This window comes from Peromyscus maniculatus, chromosome 4 (assembly GCF_049852395.1).
Source record: "Peromyscus maniculatus bairdii isolate BWxNUB_F1_BW_parent chromosome 4, HU_Pman_BW_mat_3.1, whole genome shotgun sequence".
NCBI classification, from domain to species: Eukaryota; Metazoa; Chordata; class Mammalia; order Rodentia; family Cricetidae; genus Peromyscus; species Peromyscus maniculatus.
In genome coordinates, this window is record NC_134855.1 from 54,534,927 (window position 1) to 54,554,325 (window position 19,399).

General features: G+C 43.6%; 1 protein-coding gene across 1 annotated transcript; it reads right to left on the minus strand.

Moving 5' to 3' along the window:
- Window positions 1-1,577: 1,577 nt before the first annotated feature.
- Prkra (protein activator of interferon induced protein kinase EIF2AK2) lies at window positions 1,578-19,388 on the minus strand. The gene is made up of 8 exons (XM_006972481.4): window positions 19,073-19,388; window positions 18,418-18,587; window positions 14,945-15,026; window positions 11,769-11,847; window positions 10,698-10,815; window positions 8,971-9,065; window positions 4,588-4,762; window positions 1,578-2,213 (listed from the first exon to the last, which is right to left on the minus strand). Exons 1-8 carry the CDS (start codon window positions 19,378-19,380, stop codon window positions 2,056-2,058), a joined length of 1,185 nt encoding a protein of 394 aa, XP_006972543.2. The 5' UTR covers window positions 19,381-19,388; the 3' UTR covers window positions 1,578-2,055.
- Between the last annotated feature and the right edge of the window lie 11 nt (window positions 19,389-19,399).

The following is a 19,399-nucleotide window of genomic DNA, read 5'->3' on the forward strand; positions in this document are numbered from 1 at the left end:
AGTAGGTTATCAAGCCAGTAAAATTGTCATGGTAAATGATATTCTTAATCATTTTCAAAAGTTTATTTTTCAGAGTCACCTGAACTGCAGAGCATCAAAATAAATTCCATTTCTCCCATTTATTAAGAGCTGCTGTTTAATCCCAACACTGAACCCTCAGGTGTGAAATCCATCCATTTTAGACCTGATACACACTCCTTCATCATTTTGAATGTCTTTGAATTATGATATTGTTCCAGTGTGGATTCAGCACTAGTCACAGTGGACTTTGCCTTCAAGAGTAAAATTTATTTCCAACATAGCCTTTGGAAAATGTTAAGAAGAATCTTTTATAAAATATTTTCCTATTTGTTGTGTGTGTGTGTGTGTGTGTGTGTGTGTGTGTGAGAGAGAGAGAGAGAGAGAGAGAGAGAGAGAGAGAGAGAGAGAGAGAGAGAGCTCATGTCAGTGTCATGCATGGGAAGGTCAAAGGGCAAGTTCTGGGAGTCTTTCTCCTTCCACTGTGGGATCTGGGGATTGAACTCAAGTCATCAGGCTTTCACAGCAAGTGCCTTTACTCTGAGCATCTCTCTGGCCCGAGTGGAGCAGTGGGGATATACAATGTAATCACAAGGCAGTCTCTGGCCGGGTGTAGAGGCACAGGCCTTTAATTCCAGCACTTGGGAGGCGGATCTCTGTGAGTTCAAGGCCAGCTTGATCTATGTAGTGAGTTCCAGGATAGCCAGGGCTACGTAGAGTCCCCGTTTCAAAAAACCAAAGCCAAATCAAAACAACACATAACACTCACAAGGCAGACGTAGCTGTCCTTGTGTAGGGGGAACTCTGCAACTGAGATGAGTTCCCAATATGAGGCAGTATGGTGCAGGCTGCCCTGGAAAGGAGGCCTAACTGGTGGCTCTCTCCAGTGAAGGCAATTATGAAGAAGTCTGATAGAATTATCAGCCACACTCCCAGACGGGACTAAATCATCATGCACTTAAGAAGAATCTAACTTTTTCTAAGCTTTCCCCACAACTTCTCAAATGCAATATATTGACATTTATGTACTGATGGATTGTGTGTGTGTGTGTGTGTGCGCGACAGCACATCTGTGGAGATCAGAGGACAACTTGTGGGAATCAGTTGTCTCCTGCCATCATGTGGGTTCCGGGAATCAACTTTGTTGTCAAGGTCAGCAGCCAGCACCTTTATCCGCTGAGTCATCTCGCCAGCTCTTTTTCGAACCTTTAAATCAAATCACGTCTTTGAAATATCCTTGTGAAAGAACTGAGTGAACTGGAAAGGGCTCCTATGGTTATCATTTGTATTTTCTAATTGTAGTAATGCTTTTTTAAACCACTAACTCATCTACAAATGGTTAGGTCCAAGGAAAACACAATGTTGCACAGGCTTAGAAAAAAAATCAAGACGTGATGCCCACATACATTTGCAGAATTTTACCTTTGGATTTCTGCAGCAAGCTAGCGGCATACAGAAAGCAAGCTATCCAAATGAAAATGTTCACAACAATGTTCACCTACAAAGGACAAAGCTAAGATCAAGTGAGTAGCTATTTAATAAAACAAGCAGAGCCTCCATTATAAGAACAGCTCTTTATTCCGTGGTTTCAAATACAGAGCAGACCGACCATGTTCCCTGAAAATTAGCAGTGACATTCGACACAACCCTCCACACTCTAGTCTACAGCAGAATTCGCGTCACAAAGCCCTGCGCAGAAGAGAGTTCCAGCTCCAGTGAGACTGTTGCCAGCAGCACTTTCCTCTCTCCGCTGTCAGTCAAACGTGCAGCTCATCCTGCGAGCCTGATCCTGCAAGGCGGGCACTACACTCTGCCGTGTGGTACAAAGTTTATAAATACAATAGACCAATACAAAGTTGAAGCCATTAAAAAGAGCTTAAGAACAACTACCAGGAGACAATTAAATCTGGGAAGTCGACGGAATCTGAAGAGGTCTGGAAAGGACGCGCAGACGTACATAACAGTCAACGTTTTCCTGGGGAAGAGGTGCGAGGGGAATTTATGCGCTGTGGAAAGATTTCCCAAGCTGCCCCAGGCCTACTTTCTTTCCGCTATTATCTTTAAATATTGCAGAGCATTGTGAGCGGCGTCACTCTGTGCATTGCTACAGGAGATGCCCGAGCCATGACACACGGTGATGGGACTGGTGGACAGTTCTGCGAGACACTGATACTGTCCGTTGGCACTCAGTTCCTCTGTAACGACACATGTAAATCGACAGTCAGTGCTGGGCATGTGCAAAGCAAGCTCTTTTCTTTTTTTTTGGTCATTAAGCATTCATAGCACACTACCTCATTCATTCATCAATACTTAAACAAACAAAACACAGACAGGGAGTTGGGTATGCCAGCTTACACCTGAATTCTATAGCATGTGTGTGGAGATAGAGGACTTCCAGTTCTAGGCCAGCCTGAGCAATACAGCGAGTCCTAGGTTAGCCTGGCCATAAAGCAACGTTTAGGCTAGCCTCGGCTATAAAGTAAGACACTCGAGGAAAAAAAAAATCTAACCAAAAGAAGACAACCTCCACCACCTTCCCCACATGCTCATCTGCAGGGGCTCTCAAACTGTTTCATAGTTACCCAAAGGAAACTGAAAGAAAGGTTGATGTCTAGACTTCATGTTAGTCCACTCTATCAGAAATCAGGGCGCCTGCATTTCTAAGATACCTCCAAGGGAACTCTAATGTGACCAGTAGGAGAGTGTGTGCAAATTACTGAACCACAGCACATGTCTTAATAGGAAAGAACCATTTACTAAAGAATAGGCAAGATTGTATTTTCCATTAGGAAGTCATTTTCAGCAGGCATTTAAGCAGAGTAAACTTGATGCATGGAGAGACCACCCCATGCTTTCTTTCCTGATCTTTGGTTTGAAGTCTGTGCAGAAGTCTCGGTTACAGTGTCCTAAGATCAACACAGAAGCCCAGGAAACAAATGTTCTCATTGACTGATGAGTCACTCACTGAAGACAGTTAAGTGAGGGGAAGAAATAAGTTTGAAATATAAAGTGTCACTTATTTAGAGTGGCTATGGGGGCTAAGGCTCTTGTGGCACAAACCTAGAGACCTGGGTTTGATCCTTGGAGCCCATGTGAAGATGGGAGGAGAGAACTGACTCCACAAAGTTGTCCTCTTTGTCTCCCATACATGCTGTGGCACACATACATACACAATCAACAATAATTTTGAAGTGACCATGGTTAAGTGATATTATTTAGTCATTAATTTCAAGGAAATTATCCCAATAGCAATAGGATTACTGAATGAGTGAAGGGCTTTCTAGTCACTGCAGCAAAGACTTTTTCCTTCAATAAAAGAAAAATTGACATAAAGTCAACTATTTTTAAACTGAACAATTCCATGGCATTTACTACATTCACAGCTCTATTCATTTCCACATCGTTTCCATAACCTGACAGGATACCTGCACCCCTTAGACAGTTATCCTTCCAAGCCCCTCCTCTCCCACTCCTGACACCCACCAGCCTGTGCTGACTGCATGGATTAACCTCTACTGACTATTCCGCTGGATCACACTGGAGCCTTCTGGGTCTGGTTTCTTTCACTTGGCACGGTACTCTTCAAGTCTGTCTACATTGTGGTAGGAATTAGAACTTCATTTCTTTCTGGGGCTGAATGGTATCTCATCGAATGTACACTCAACCATTTGTTTATCCACTTACTCCTTGAAGAACACCTGACTTGTTTCTACTTCTTGGCTCTTGGAAGTATACTATGAACATGTCGTTACTGGTGTTTGAATACTAGTTTCAATTCCCAGGAGTGAAGTTTCTTGGTCACATGAGTTGCTGATAATCTTCTAATCTGGTAGCTGCACCATTTTATACCTGACCACCAATGTATGAGGTTCCAAACTGGAATCTCACAGACTTTTGCTGTTTCCCATTTTCCTGACTGTAGCCATCCTAGTGGATTTGAAGTAGTCCTTTCAGGCTTTCTTCTTATCCCACATTCTCTTTTTTCTTAGTTCTGTTCATGACAGCTCAGTCCTCTATGTAGTCCAGACCTTCAGCAAACTGAAGATGCTGATAAATATTTATGGAATGGTCTCTCATCAGCTGTCTTCCAGACCACCTATCTGCATTTGCTGCCCAGATGCTGCGTCATATGCTATTTATTCAGACTCTGCATTTGATGCGTAGCTGCAGAGACTATTTCAGGTTCTTTCAGCCCCTAAGCTCTACTTTTCCAAAGCTCTGACAGGCTAGGTCTCCACATCTCACTCAACAGGGATACACGTTGTTCTGACGTTAAAATCCAGACACTAAGCATGCATGTACACACACACACACACACACACACACACACACACACACACACACACACACACACATTAAACAGATGTATAAATTGAATTAAATGAAAATCCACAGAGATGGGGCATAGTGTGACATTCGCTCCCATAATCCCATCACTTGGGAGCTGGACCAAGATCAGGTAGGTACTCAAGGTCAGCATGAGATACACCGAGACTCTGTCTCTGAATCAACCACAATAAAACAAAAAGCAATGAGATGGAGCATGTCAGGATGAACAAGAAACCATACCTATATCCAAATATGTTATGTTAAAACCCTGCTCCTTGGCAATCTCACTAAGCAGCTGGATGTAGTCTGTGTTGGGGAGACTGAGCAGGCTTCTTTTCAGTAAGTTGATCTTTTCACCAGGGGAATTCCTCAACGAGTGCCAAGTACATCCTAGGGAATGTTCGACCACATTCGTCTAAAAAGCAGAGATGAAGGAAAATTTAGTTTCCTAACGGGGCCTGTTCCAACATCAGCACCAGGGTAACTGAGAGCACTGGTTAGGGACTGGAGAGACACCCAGGGCTCGAGAGCGCTGGCTGCTTTCCCAAAGGACCCCGGGTTGCTTCTTCCCAGCATTAGGCCTAGGAGAGACACCTCCAACAGAAATGCTTTATTTTGATAAGTTCTTGAAACTTGGCCCAGAAAGATGGCTCAGCAGGTAAGGACTCTTGATGCCAAGTCTCATGGGTTTGATCCCTCAGACATAGATGGTAAAAAGACAAGAGCTGACTCCCCCAACAAGCTGCCCTCTGACCTCCACACATACTCACCTGACCCCACCTCACACCCAAATAAAGGTAAGAAATACTTCCAGTTCGATTTCTGAACGAGTCTATATATCCACCAACTGAAGGTGCTTGAATTTTCACACTTTCACTAATATCAGTTACTAAACACTGTAGCTTTTACTAACTTAAAAGGTAAAAATAGCCGGGCGTGGTGGCGCACGCCTTTAATCCCAGCACTTGGGAGGCAGAGGCAGGCGGATCTCTGTGAGTTCGAGGCCAGCCTGGGCTACCAAGTGAGCTCCAGGAAAGGCGCAAAGCTACACAGAGAAACCCTGTCTCGAAAAACCAAAAAAAAAAAAAAAAAAAAAAAAAAAGGTAAAAATATCTTACTTTGCATGAATAAACTGAGTATTCTTTCTTTTCTAATTTCCTACTGGGCTTTTTAAAAATGTATTGTTGCGCCATGAGCTGTCTGCATCATAGGTGAACCAGCCCTTTTCGTACTGACACGAAATCACTGTGGCCATCACTGGGTATCTGTACATTTGCGCCTACTCCTGCATTCTGTCCGCTCTCCCACCAGGAACCTGTGCTACTACAGTTTTACAATTTCCTTTATTCTCTGGGAGGGCAAGCACCCTAGGCTACTTCAAATTCTTGCTTTTTAGGGTTCTTGGCTGTGCTCAAGGATTTGCTTTTTGCTTTTTCCAGATAAGCTTAGTAAAGTCCTACTGAGGTCCAAACTGAATTCTGGTAGATTTAGAGTAAGACAACTTACATTTTTATATATTTACTAGAGCAAATCTGTGTGAAAAGAAGAAATAATGCCACATAATCTAATTTCTGTTGTAGTCCTCAGTAGGGTTTCAAAGTGCTCCCATGTGAATCCTTGCACATTTCTATTCAAGTTTACCCTAGATATACCGCTCCATTTTTTAATATTGAAAATGGATTTTTTTTTACACTTGTAGCTCTTGGGTTTATAAAAAAAATATTGACTTTTTTCTAGTATATCTTTTTTTCAGAATAGATTTTCTATCTTTCCAGAAAGTGTTTTTTTTTTTTTTAATTTTTAAAATGTTTTGGTGTGTGTGTGTGTGTTTTGTATGTGGCATGGTGTATGCATGCATGTAGCATGTGTGAGAATAGCTTACACATGTGTCAACATTTGCCATCTTCCTCCATCATTCCCCACCTTATTGTTTGAGTCAAAGCTCTCCGTGGACCTGGAGCTCACAGACTCATCTAGACTGGCTGACCAGCAAGCCTCGGGGATCCTCTTGCCTCTGTCTTCCCAGCACTGGGGTTACAGGCCATCGAGCCCGGCTTCTTTATGGGGGCTGGATTTCTGAATTTCGGGCCTTATGCTTGTATGGCAAGCACTTCATCTGAACCAGCTCCCAACTCGCAGGTTTTTGTTAGTCTATGTACATCTACTCATAGACACGACAATCAAAAAGCCCACGAGTGGGAAAAGAGGGCAATCCCCTTCCTCAGCCTCTCCTCACCTTCAATCTCTTTCCCCTGTGCAATACATTTAATCTTCTCCTTTTTAACTACTCTAGTTGGTACTTTTGTAAGACTAAAGGAAGTGAAACCTACTGATTTTGTACATTAATTTAATGATACATGCTGCCATTGTTTATAGTAGGTGTTTGTTTTTGAGGCAGGGTCTCGTTTATTTCAGGGATGCCTTGAACTTGCTATGTAGCCAAAGGCAGCTTTAAACTTCTGATCCTCTTGCATCTACCTCTCAAATGTGCCACCGTACCCAGCTCTCCAGGGGTTTACAGGAATCTAATCCGATTATTTACATCTAGCAATCACTTCTGGCTCATCTTGTTTCCAACTTCATCCTGCTCCCTGTCATCTAATTATGTTCTTAATGTTTCTAGAACAAGATAAAATAAAACCTCTTTGGATGCTCCAATGTTGCAGAGGAACTTTGGATGACTGTCCAGGCAGACAGCTGTCTCTGTTATTTACAGAGTTTTGGAAGTTGCTTACAGTGCTCTTCCTGTTTACTTAGTGAATATTGTATCCTTCTGAGGTCTTTGATGTAGTTGAAGACTAGATAGTTATAATTTTCCTTGGTTATGATAAAAGATAAAATCGATATAAAACTTTAGACTCACAAATATAGGATAGATAGAATATTTTCTTTAATTTTGCCAAATACAAATAGACTAGATATTGTAACTATAATTCTTGCTTGATTACTGTTTTGTTATATGTAATTTTACTATGTTAAAGTTAAACCCTTCCTTTTTGATTAGACAGAAAAGGGGAGGTGCTGTAGGATGCTCTGTATGCTGTGAATATGTGCTGCTCTGATTGGTTGATAAATAAACTGCTGATTGGCCAGTGGCCAGGCAGGAAGTACAGGCAGGATAAACAGACAAGGAGAATTCTGGGAAATGGAAGGCTGAGTCAGGAGATGCCAGCCTGCCGTCCAGGGAGCACCATGTAATGGCAAACAGGTAAAGCCATGGAACATGTGGCAACATATAGATTAACAGAACTGGGCTGAGTTTAAATGTAAGAGCTAGTCAGTGGTAGGCCTGAGCTAATGGCCAAGCAGTTTTAATTAAAACAAACAAAAAAAAAAACCTCTTACTTGGTCCTGTTTTTTATTTTAATGAGATGATTGTAATACAGAGACATATAACCAGGATTTTAATACTTTTGGATTTTTTTTATCAGTTATGATTGCTACAGATATCTTTTTAGCATCTACTGGAAAGATTGTTTCTTTTTTTCCCTGTAAGTGAACCATAAGCTCCGAGAGGATCCTGATACACTTGTGCCACCAGATGTGGTAGCTGGGAACCAAACCTGGGTCCTCTGCAAGAGCTTTTAACCCCGGTGCCATCTCTCCAGCCCCTCTGAAAGTCATTTCAAAACAGACTCATTTCTCTCGACTTCCTCTGCCCCTACCTTAGTTTATGTTATCATATTGCATCTGCTTTCTATGACACCACTCTAGGGGTCTCTCTGACCCTAATATTCATTTATTCCCTATAATCCAACCAAGTGATTTCCTTTCTAACAAACAAATTAGATTTTTTTCCTGTCAAGATAAAATTTGTTAATGACTTTGCACTATGCTCAGTATACATGGTAACCTCTTTAGTTGAGTTAGCCGTTTTAAGATGCGATCTCTCTGCCTGCCTGGCGTCACTCTGAGAATTCCCTCTTCTACACCATGGTCTGGACTAACCAACCACTTGCGGTTCTTAGACTACATATGGTGTTTAACTCCAGAGACTTTGCACTTGTCATCTTCGCTCTGGAATTTACTTCCCCGACTTTCATCCTGTATGTCTCAGCTTAGACGTTACTTCCTCCTGGAGGCCTTCCTGAAGCCCTGGTCTTGGCTGGGTGCCTCCTCTGTGTCCTCGTACCTCCTTCCACCTGGACTGTCTGTAGCAGTCGGTCCTCTTTCAGCCGGCTATTAAACTGGTTACAGGCAGAAGGAGCTGGGTACGCACCACAGTACCCAGCACAGTGCAAGCTCACCAAATGACCATTAATGGACAGATAAGGAACACAAAGGGACGGATGCATAAAACCAGCTCCACTGGCCGGCTCTTTGTTGATTTGCTTATTCAGACCCCCTGCATGCTAAGCACAAAGCACACCACTGAGTCACACTGAGCTCTTATTTTCAGACCCCATCCTGAGATTCTGAATCTGCTGTGTCTCCCAGGTCCTTTTTCCTGAACCAACTCTAGCTCACACACGGGAGGCAACAGAAACTGGAGTCACACATAACTCAGCAAAGCAGAGATTTTTAAAAATCGCAACTCTGAAGTGTCAGTACAAGAAAAGAAGGGACATCTCCTGTAGTGGGAGATGTCTAGTGACATTAGAATCCTAACTGATTATTACTTACTAGAGAAATGTGGTTCTCTGGAGAAATATTACTAAATTTGGCGAGAAATTTCTCAGCAGCATTTCTCTTGGCTTGTTTTTTTGATGCCCCCTTTCCTACATAAAAGAAAGAAACAGTAGATTTAGAAATTAATGTTCACAGAAAATGACCAACTTTTTCTTTTTTGTTTGTTTTTCGAGACAGAGTTTCTCTGTGTAGCTTTGTGCCTGTCCTGGATCTCACTCTGTAGACCAGACTGGCCTCGAATTCACAGAGATCCACTTGGCTCTGCCTCCTGAGTGCTGGGATTAAAGGCGTGCGCCACCACCGCCCGGCTGACCAAATGTTTTATTAGTGAATACCTCAGGATTTTCACATATTGCACCAGTATTTTCTTATCACATTAAATTTTTTGTTTGTTATAATACATAGTGTATGAATCTCAATATACCCTACCTCCAAAATCCTTCTGTGCTCACCTTTATTAAGTCTGTCACCATTTAGCTGCCTCACTAAAATATACACACGCAAGTATTAGTGTGTGTGTATGTGTGTGTGTATATGTGTGTGTGTGTATGTGTGTGTGCATGTGTGTGTGTGTATGTGTGTGTGTGTATGTGTGTGTGTGTATGTGTGTGTGTGTGTGTATGTGTGTGTCTGTATGTGTGTGTGTTGCTGGCAGTGAAAGCCAGGGATCTACATATGCTAGGTAAGTGCTCTATCACTAAGCCATACTGCTAGTCCTCAACCAACCATTAATTATTTTTGAAAGTATTTGTGTGTGTGTGTGTGTGTGTGTGGGTGTGTGTGTGTGTGTGTGTATGTGTCTGTGTCTGTGTCTGATGTGTACATGTAAATACATGTGTGTGTGGCTGGGTCCACCCATGTTGGTACAAAGAGAAGCCAGAGATCAACACTCGGTGTCTCCCTCTGTTGCTCTCCATGTCTGCTGTTGTTTTAATTTTTTTCCAAACAGGATCTTTCCCTGAACCTGGACCTCACTATTTAGCAGCACCAGCTGGCCAGTGAGGCCCAGGGAATCTGTGTGCCTCGTTCAGTGCCCCGGCCATGGGTGGGTGCGGAAGATTCAGACTCAGGTGCTTATGTTTCTGCAGCAAGCCGTTTACCCACAAAGCCATTCGGCGGCCCAGTAATTCTTTTCTTTAACAGATTTTCTTAATAACTATACTTTGAAACTTTGTAGCACTTACAAAGTTTCTCCCTATACCTAGCACATGAATCATGTTTAGTTTAATTCTGACCAATTAGATTTATCAAATACACTTGAATTATAACCCCTAACTCTTAATGTCTATTTCTTGCTTATAATCTTTTATAAGATGACAACTATGTGAATTTAAAAAAATACAATAATAAGGGTATAGGAGACACTGAGACTGAAAGACATGTTAAAGCTCGACTTCTATACTTTAGTTTTATAGATTTTAAAACTGGAGCTAGCCAGATATGATAGCTCACACCTTTAATCTCAGCACTTGGGAGGCAGAGGTAGCTCGTGGTCAGCCTGGTCTACAGAGCAGCCAGTGCTACAAACACAGATAGAGAGACCCTGTCTCAAAAACAAAACCATGAAACAACTGGAGATGCAACTCAGTCACAGAACACTCAGAAAGTCAAAGATTATAGAAAAGAGATACCACTATTCAAAAAGTCACATGACAGAAATTTCTATGACAATTCACCATCTGAAAATATCGCAAACGCCTCTAGTTGCAAGAATCAAGTACCAGTTTCCATGTATGACTCTAGCCTGCAAATTGTGGTATATTCCCTCTTGTGAGCAGGTCCTCCTTCCTGGGAAAGGGTGTATTCGGGAAGTCGCCAGCCATGATGAATAGCCAATTCCTGTAAAATCAAGGAGATCACAGTAGTCATTTGAACAATTTGGTAGCTCAATCCTTTGATCCTGGTCCTAGTAACGAGCTTGAAAAGGATCACGGCACTGGCCAAGGGAAACTGAGGGAACACCTTCTTTTTCCCACAGGCATGCCCACATTTTATATCTTACATCATAATGCTGAAAGCAAAGCAGTTTTGTGCCTTTGGCAGTACTTTCCTATTGGGCCACAGAGACTGATGCCTGGAGTCAATGAGAAGAGCAGGCTACATGTATTTTTCTCTTTTCTTTTTTGCTAGAATTAAGCAATTATGTAGGCCGCCTCTCTCCTCTTGAATTTAGTTAAACAACCATGGTTCTGTGTAAATTCTGTCTCAACAGAAGTACAAAGAAGTTTTTTTTAAACAAGAACAGAGAGAACGGCCATGTTCTTAAAGCATAAACCCACTACCCAACTGCTTCTTGGCCTTTTGGCTAAGACAAGTATTAATACTCTATCCTGTTACACCATGGCCTCTTTTACCAAGTGACGAGGATTCCACCAAACAAAGGCAAATACTGAACAAGAAGAAAGTCCAAAACAGCTTAATAAGGAAATAATCCCAAGTTAGCTACGGAAAATGCAATGATCACTACTTAAAAAACAAAATATTCATTGCTGAGGCCTAGTGACACAGGCCGCCATTAATCTCAGCACTCAGAAGGCAGATGTAGGTGGATCTCTGAGAGTTCAAGACCAGCCTGGTCTACAGAGTGAGCTCCAGGACAGCCAGGGCCACATAAACCCTGTCTCAGAAACATAGGAAAGAAAAGAAAGGAAGGAAGAAAGAAAGAGAGAGAGAGAACAAAATAATCACATGTCCCCATTATGTTTAAAATATCAACTGCTTGTCTTTCCTCGGTGATAAACAAATTCATTATACTTTAGTCAGTAGACAAACAGTATGGGAAACTGACTTACCTGTAACGAGCCAATTGGATTCAGCTGGTTCTTTGGCTGTTTGGATGGATCAGGCAGTAAAGGGTCAGGAACTGCAAAGCTAAACATTATATAAAAGTGTTATTAAATAAAACGATTTGCTCTGAGCTAATAAATAAATGACAATGTATTCTCTATTTAATCTCCTCTGCCTAAGCTCTTCCATCCCTTTTACAAGGACTGAATGCCCCTCACTCCGACTTCTCTGAGAATCTGATCGACCCATCATCCAAGAGCTATGTCAAGCATCATTTCCAGATGCTTATTCTTTTACCTCAACCGATCATAAATCTCTCATTCTTCTGAAACACTGTACCATTTGGAACCGAACTTATTGGCACATGCCTATAATTTTGCCACGCTGGAGGCAGAGGCAGGGGGATCAGGAGGTCAAAGCCAGCCTTACACACAGTGAGTCTGAGGCTAGCCTGAGCTATACAAGACCCCGTATTAAAAAACTTAGTCTGCCTCTTTAAAAAGTTGTTTGATCATAAATTATTCCCTGTTGCACTCAGCCTGTCCATTCCTCACCTAACTTCTTCTGACTCACATTGACTACTACTTAGTGGTAGGAACTATGCATTACTTACTTTTATAAGCTTTGCACATAACAGAAAATACTTAATATGTACGTATGGAGGGCTGGAAAGATGGCTGTGGTTAAATACACTTGCTACTCTTATAGAGCACATGGATTTGGGTCCTAGTTCCCAAGGGGTCAGGATGGCTAACAACCACCCATAACTTCAATTTTAGGGATCAGACACTTCCTTCTGTCCTCTGTGGGCACCAGGCATGCATGCAGTACACATACATACATGCAAGCCAAACACTCATACACACAAAAGAAAAATAACTAAATCTAAAAACAGTTTCAGAAAAAGCACATATAACTATAAAACTTAAAGAAGAGATCATGAATTTGGGATGGAGAGGAGGGTTGGACAAGGAGGAGGGGAGAGGACAAGAGTGACAGAGAGGCATGTATGGAGTTCTTAAAAATTACGTGTGTGTGTGTGTGTGTGTGTGTGTGTGTGTGTGTGTACAAAGCACATTACTATTAAAACTACTTTTATTTATGTATTTTATGTGTATGAGTGTTTTGTCTGAGGGCAACAGACCTCATGGGACTACAGTTATAGATGGTTGTGAGCCACCATGTGGTTGCTGGGAATTGAACTCAGGACCTTTGGAAGAGCAGCCAGTACTCTTAAGCACTGACTCATCCCTCCAGCCTCTTAAAACAACTAAAAGAACAAAACAAAACAACAATAACAACAAAAAAACCTTTAGTCACGAAATCTAGCTTTAGCAACAGTAACACAGGCTATAAATGTTTTTTTCATCCAGAAATCTAGGCAAGAAAAATTTGTTCTGTCGTCTGCTTAGTATAGGGTTAATCTTCTGAGATGTTGATGCATCTTGCATAAAGTAGGTGCCCTACATGAGTCTGGTTCTAGCATGTGTGTGTGTGTGGATTATAATCAGGGGAGTTGGAAATCATGGTGCCTGGTCCCGAAGAAGCTGCACTCCATGCTGACAACGACTAAGAAACTCAAGTCATTGCTGCCGTGACACACGAGGCTCTGCCATTGCCATCTCCTCCAACTGCCAAGTTTAACCCAGGCTGACGAGATAGACGAGTGTTCACTTACAATGCCGCATGCCGAAGCTACGCAAATAATTGGGATGGAGAAGTGAGAAAGTCTCTGTATTAAATCAGGCCAACCGTGGGCCTGATTACAGCTTAGTAATTCTCATCTTATCTGTCAAGAAGCACAAATACATAGTAAAGTTTGTTAGCCTTTCACGGTGACAAAGCGAAGTGCCCGGGGGCAGAGAGGACATGCGGTTTGTTGATTTCTGCCAATGTACCCAACACTCTGGGATGACCTTTGGGCTGCCCAGGACAGGAGGGCCACCACCAACAGGTGGCAGGGCTCAAGAGCGGCACTACAGGAAGTGTGACTTGAAGGCCAGCCTACGTACTCACATACAGAGGGATAAGCATCACCTTGTGAGATCCAAGGCTGGTCTGAGGCAAGCACTTATCACAAAGGTAAACAGGCCACTAGCTTTGAATTACCCAAACGCTTCAGAGTGACTGAGAAATAGAGAGCTACTGGATGGGACCTAAATATACTCTCACTATGGCTGGAGAACAAAAGACCAGTCTACCCTAAACTCCATTGGCCCTTTGGCCAACTATGGGCAAATATCACATGATATCTGAACTCCAGGCACCTCTGGGTGCCTGTAAGGGAGGAAACTGAAGGTATGCCGTGTTCCACAGTGGACCCAGTGTGAATCAGAGACACCACTGATGAGACACACAATGCTCAAGACCGATGCTCGTTCTAAAGGCGCTGACAGTGGCAGACATTTCCTTTTGGAAGTGTCTGGAATTACTACCCTCCTTAACATACCCTGTACTTGATACAGGGAAAGGACACTTTGCCTCCTTTTTCCAAATGAGAACTCCTAAGGGTACTTTCAGATAGGTAAAGTGACATATGCCTATAACACCAGCATCAAGGAGGATGAGGTGGAGGACCATTAGTTGGAGTCCAGCCTGGGCTACATGGTGAATTTGAGGCCAGGTAAGCTCCAAAAAACAGAGGAAGACCATCTCTTAAAAAAAAAAAAAAGCCGGGCAGTGGTGGTGCACGCCTTTAATCCCAGCACTCAGGAGGCAGAGCCAGAGGGATCTCTGTGAGTTCGAGGCCAGCCTGGGCTACCAAGTGAGTTCCAGGAAAGGCGCAAAGCTACACAGAGAAACCCTGTCTCGAAAAACCAAAAAAAAAAAGTACTATTTTTACTCACCCTTTTCCATCTTACACCGTATTTCCCTCAGTATACAAATAATCAATTAATTAACAAATCAATACCCTGAATATTAAGAATAGTAATATCTGCCGGAAACCCTGATTGAACTCCAACACGAACCAGTCAAGCCTAGTTCATGACAGCCTTCTTTAACAGCGAACTGCCAGACTGAACAGGCTTTCCCTGTCTTTAATGAGTGGCAGACTTTCCCGGATACGGAATTTCAGAGTGAGGACACCACCAACCGTTCACTCCACTGCTCTTCTGAGCACGTTCATCTTACCTCAGCCATGAAAATTTTGAGCGGCAGAATACAAAGAAATTGAGCTCACCAAATACTTGCATTGGCTTTCAGAATGTTTATGGCGGCCTCTGCGGCTCTGTGCTTCGCCAGCTTCTTGCTCGTGCCTTCGCCTGAATTAGAGACAGGGGGGAAAATTCTCAGTCTCTGTGAGGAAGTGTGGGTTTCACAGCTGTGGTCACAGCGCAACACAAAGCCACTGTATACAGGCTTGCTGTTGAAACCATCCATTACATGCAGTTACATTATTAAAACCCTCAACATGTGAAGTCAACATATGAAAGCCAGTTATTATTTATTGGAGTTTATGCATACCTATATAAAACACTATTTCTATATTATATCTGTATGTATTATATAAAATAGGAATAATCTAGATCATATCACACCTCCTGATGAAACAGAACTTAGTATTTTGCTCTTTGTTGTGGGAGGATATTTGTACACTGTATTACTGTGACTGTAATAAAAAGGTGTATGGCCAATAGATAGGCAGGAGGTATAGGCATGGGCTTCTGGGCAGAGAAAGAGGAAGTAGGAGATGAATCTAGGCATGCGAGAGACATCAGTGGGACTCTAAAGTCAGACATACGGTACAGATCAAAGGTAACCGAGCCACGCGACAGAACGTAGATTAAAATAAGTGGGTTAATTTAAGTATAGGAGCCAGTGGGACAAGCCAAAGCTGAGGCTGAGCTTTCATAATTAATAAGTCTGCAGGTCATTATTTGGGGGCTGGCTGGTGGGACAGAAAAAGACTCACTACAGTTCTTCCTTTCTTCCTAGACAGAGAAGTTCCTGTGCAGCGAGTTTTCTTTAAAGAAGCCACCGACAGTCCCTGCTCTGGCTCGGCAGGCAGGCTTACACCTGGAGTGCAGCGGAACAGGGCTGACACACGCAAGGAGCAACTTATGTCCTAAGTCTTCCTCACAATCCGTAGAGCTAACATGGGTAGACATGGGAGGATGGGGGAAGACTGAACTCTTCATCTCAACCATCACATGAAGCAAATGGTGAAGTCCTTCTTTTCCTTCTGATTTCAAATCCCCAAACACACAGAGAATGTTTTCAAGTGTGACCCTCAAGGGTCAGAGTACACAAAGCCCTCTACTCTCGTATCTACTAAAACAGACACTTGGGATATGTCATGGGACTAAACAGAATCTCTTGCTCTCTAGGACAGACAGCCAAATGTCTGTTAACAGATAGCTGAAATACAAAGGGCATGTTATAACAAGCCTCAGGGTAAGCTATAAGGAGGCATACAAGACAGCAGCTTGCCAGGTATGGCCATCTAATCCCACCTATTCAGAAGGTTGAGGCAGGAGGATTGGGAATTAAGGGCCAGCTTGAGCTCCCACCAGACACTGTGTCAAAATCAAAAAGGAAAAAATTAGCAGCTTAGTTACACTTGGAGACAAGAGAGAACTATATGGACTCCTGGAAGACAAGTCAAAGCTGGTAAAGTGAGGGAGGGCTGAGGATTGGGAGATCAAGGACTGGAAGAACACTGAAGGCCGAGGAGCACCTACAAAGGTTGCAGGGCAACAGAGCACTCGGTGTTCTCAAGGCCCCAAGCAGCTGAATATAAATAAAGCCTGTGAGCTTGATGGGAGGGATTCAGAGATGCACGGGTGGAGGAAGAAATGAAGTGTATTGTAAGTTTGTCCTTTCCAAACCTTCACGTATATAAGAATTGCCAGGGACTTTTTTTTTTTTTTTTGAGACAAGTTTTCTCTGTGTAGCTTTGCACCTTTCCTGGAACTCACTCTGTAGCCCAGGCTGGTCTCGAACTCACAGATATCCGCCTGCTTCTGCCTCCAGAGTGCTGGGATTAAAGGGTTGCGCCACCACCGCCTGGCTCGCCGGGGAACTTTTAACATATACTCTGATCTCACCATTTGGGAAGGACCCGATACTCTGTATTCCTACCAAGTACTCTTGTGGTATTGAGGCTCCTTGCTGATGTTTTAGGAAGGTTGTAAATCATGTTAACAAGTTGGGGTTTATTTTAAACACTCAGGCAATGGGAACATCACTAAATGGACTGTAAAGAAAGAGGAAGATATATTAGAATGCTAGAAAAAGCATTCTGAGTTAGGCGATGGCGGTGCATACCTATAAGCCCAGAATTTGGGAGGCTGAGGCAGGACGACAAGGGATTCAAGGTCAGCTGGGGGCTACACCGGGAGCATCTGCCTCCAAACAGCAACTAAGAACACTAGCTGTCATGCAGAGAATGGATACCACAAGACTCCAAATTCAAAGAGCAGTAACACAAGAACTTTAGTCCAAGTGAAAGATAACAATGGTCTACACCAACGGTTCTCAGCCCCCATAGGGGTCAAATATCAGATATTTACATTATGATTCATAACAGTAGCAAATCAGAGTTATGAAGTAGCAACGAAATCATTCTATGGGTTGAAATAAGTTGCTCATCTCTAACCTAAAATGCAATTAAAGGGGGAAATGGCTTTGGTTTTCTTGAACACTCCTCACAAATATTTGAGAAATGAACAGCTACAGTAGAAATTCAATCTATCCTTGTGGATTCCTATAAGGAACCTTCCAGCCTATACCTACAATCCATCCACCACCACCACCCCACACAAAAATAAATAAATAAAAAGAGTTTCAACTTTTGAATTGGCTTCAATGACTGTCGGTAACCCCAGACTCCCAGATACAAACATACAACATATTCAGACTACTAGACAGTGGGACTTTAGCTTTTCCTAATTTTTTTCTTTGTATATTTACAAATTAAATTACTCAACATTTTTTATGCTTTCAACTAAGTAAGTATATAGGAAAATGATGTTCACATTTACAAATTTCAACTCTGGTGGCCGTTTTCTCAGACTCAGGCTGAAAGAAGATATGAATCTGGACTGTGAAACTTCATTGTTGTGTGACCTTGGCAACATGGCTTATGAAAATGTCTGTGAACTTGCTACTTCATGAATAAAAAGGGGAAACAATCTTATACAAAATACTTGTATAGTATCAAGAACGAGAAGCTACTGTGCAATAGAGGTCGGAGAGATACAGTATGGCAGCCTCTGCCTTCCCCTGATATTTCATGGACACAGACTCAAGAGTGGTACCAAGAATCCAAAGTTCCAGATGCGTCTGTAAGAGGGACACTCAGAAAATTCCGAGGTCATGCCTACTAGCATCTGCATTTGTAACTTTGAAAGGTAATAGTCCCTACTGACCTAGCTATAACAGCCCCAAGAACACTTCCAGTTTCTAATTCTTAAGAGGAACATTAGCAGGCTCCCTGGCTATAGGAAGAGATGAGTAGGATGCTTGGATACTTTCTGAGTTTCTTACATCTTACGGAGACATAAACTAGGGAGCAAAACAAATGAAGTTGATGCTGGAGTCTCGTCTGTTCCCATAGGTGTCTTAGGTAAAAGGGGACACTTTTCCTAATTGAAAAGCAACACAGTCAAAACCGCCAGTCCACATGGTCATGGGGGTCAACTTCATACAGACCTGTGCAAGTTATGTCACCAACGGTTACTCTGAAGGTGAAAGTGGGCACGTGTATTTGCACATCGGATCTTTCACATTCGTAAACAGGGATGTTCTTGGTCTTCATGCCGTATTCGTGCAATACCTGAATCGGTGTTTTCCCAGGCTTGGCTGTTATCATCTTGCCCAAACTGCAAAAACCAGAAAAAAATGTATGCTTTACAGGTCAAAGCTGAAAGGGAAGCAAAAGCATCCCCTTGTCAGTTTTGACAGCCGCAAATAGTGATATAAAAGCTCCCCAGCAGCCAGGGTCAGTGGCAAGGCCTGGGCGCACCTGTCTCTGAGCGCTGCAGCCCATAGCTAAGGGTGGAGAGGTCTGTATAGAGAGAACTTGAGCGCAGTGGGAGGGATGCTGAAGGAAACCGGGTGGGCTCGGGAGCTGCAGGCTAGATCAAGCCTACACCCGGGTCCGTGCACCTCGGGTCACATCCTCCAGATCTGATAGTTGCCGGAGGGGCGGGGCGCGCGGCAGATCCCGGGGCCCGGAGGGCGGGCCCAGTGCCGTGCCTGGGGAAGGAGGGGGCTTTACCCAGAATGCAGCCCGACAGCTGGCTCCCCGCCCCTGCCCCACTGCCCACCCGTCTTGGGCCTGCGGCCTCGACAGCCCGGCGCTGACCTGAAGGTCCCGCTGTCCTCGCGCTCCAGCGGCGGGGCCTCGGCGCGGTGCCTGCTGTGGGACATGGCGAGAAGGGACGGCTGGGCACAGCGATCGAGAGTAGTGCGGGTCTGGGTCCTCCCGCTCCACGTCGGCCAGACCCCGAGAGGAGCTCGCCTGCACTGCTGCCAGGCTCCCCCTTGGATAGCTGCCTGCCTCTCTCCAGACGAGGGACCGGCGGAGAGGGAGGGAGAGGCGGGGCCACGGCGCGGAAGAGCCGGCCACACCCCCTCTCCGCCGGGCCTCTCGGCCCCGCCCCTCCCTGCCATGCTCCGCCCCTCGCTGTTC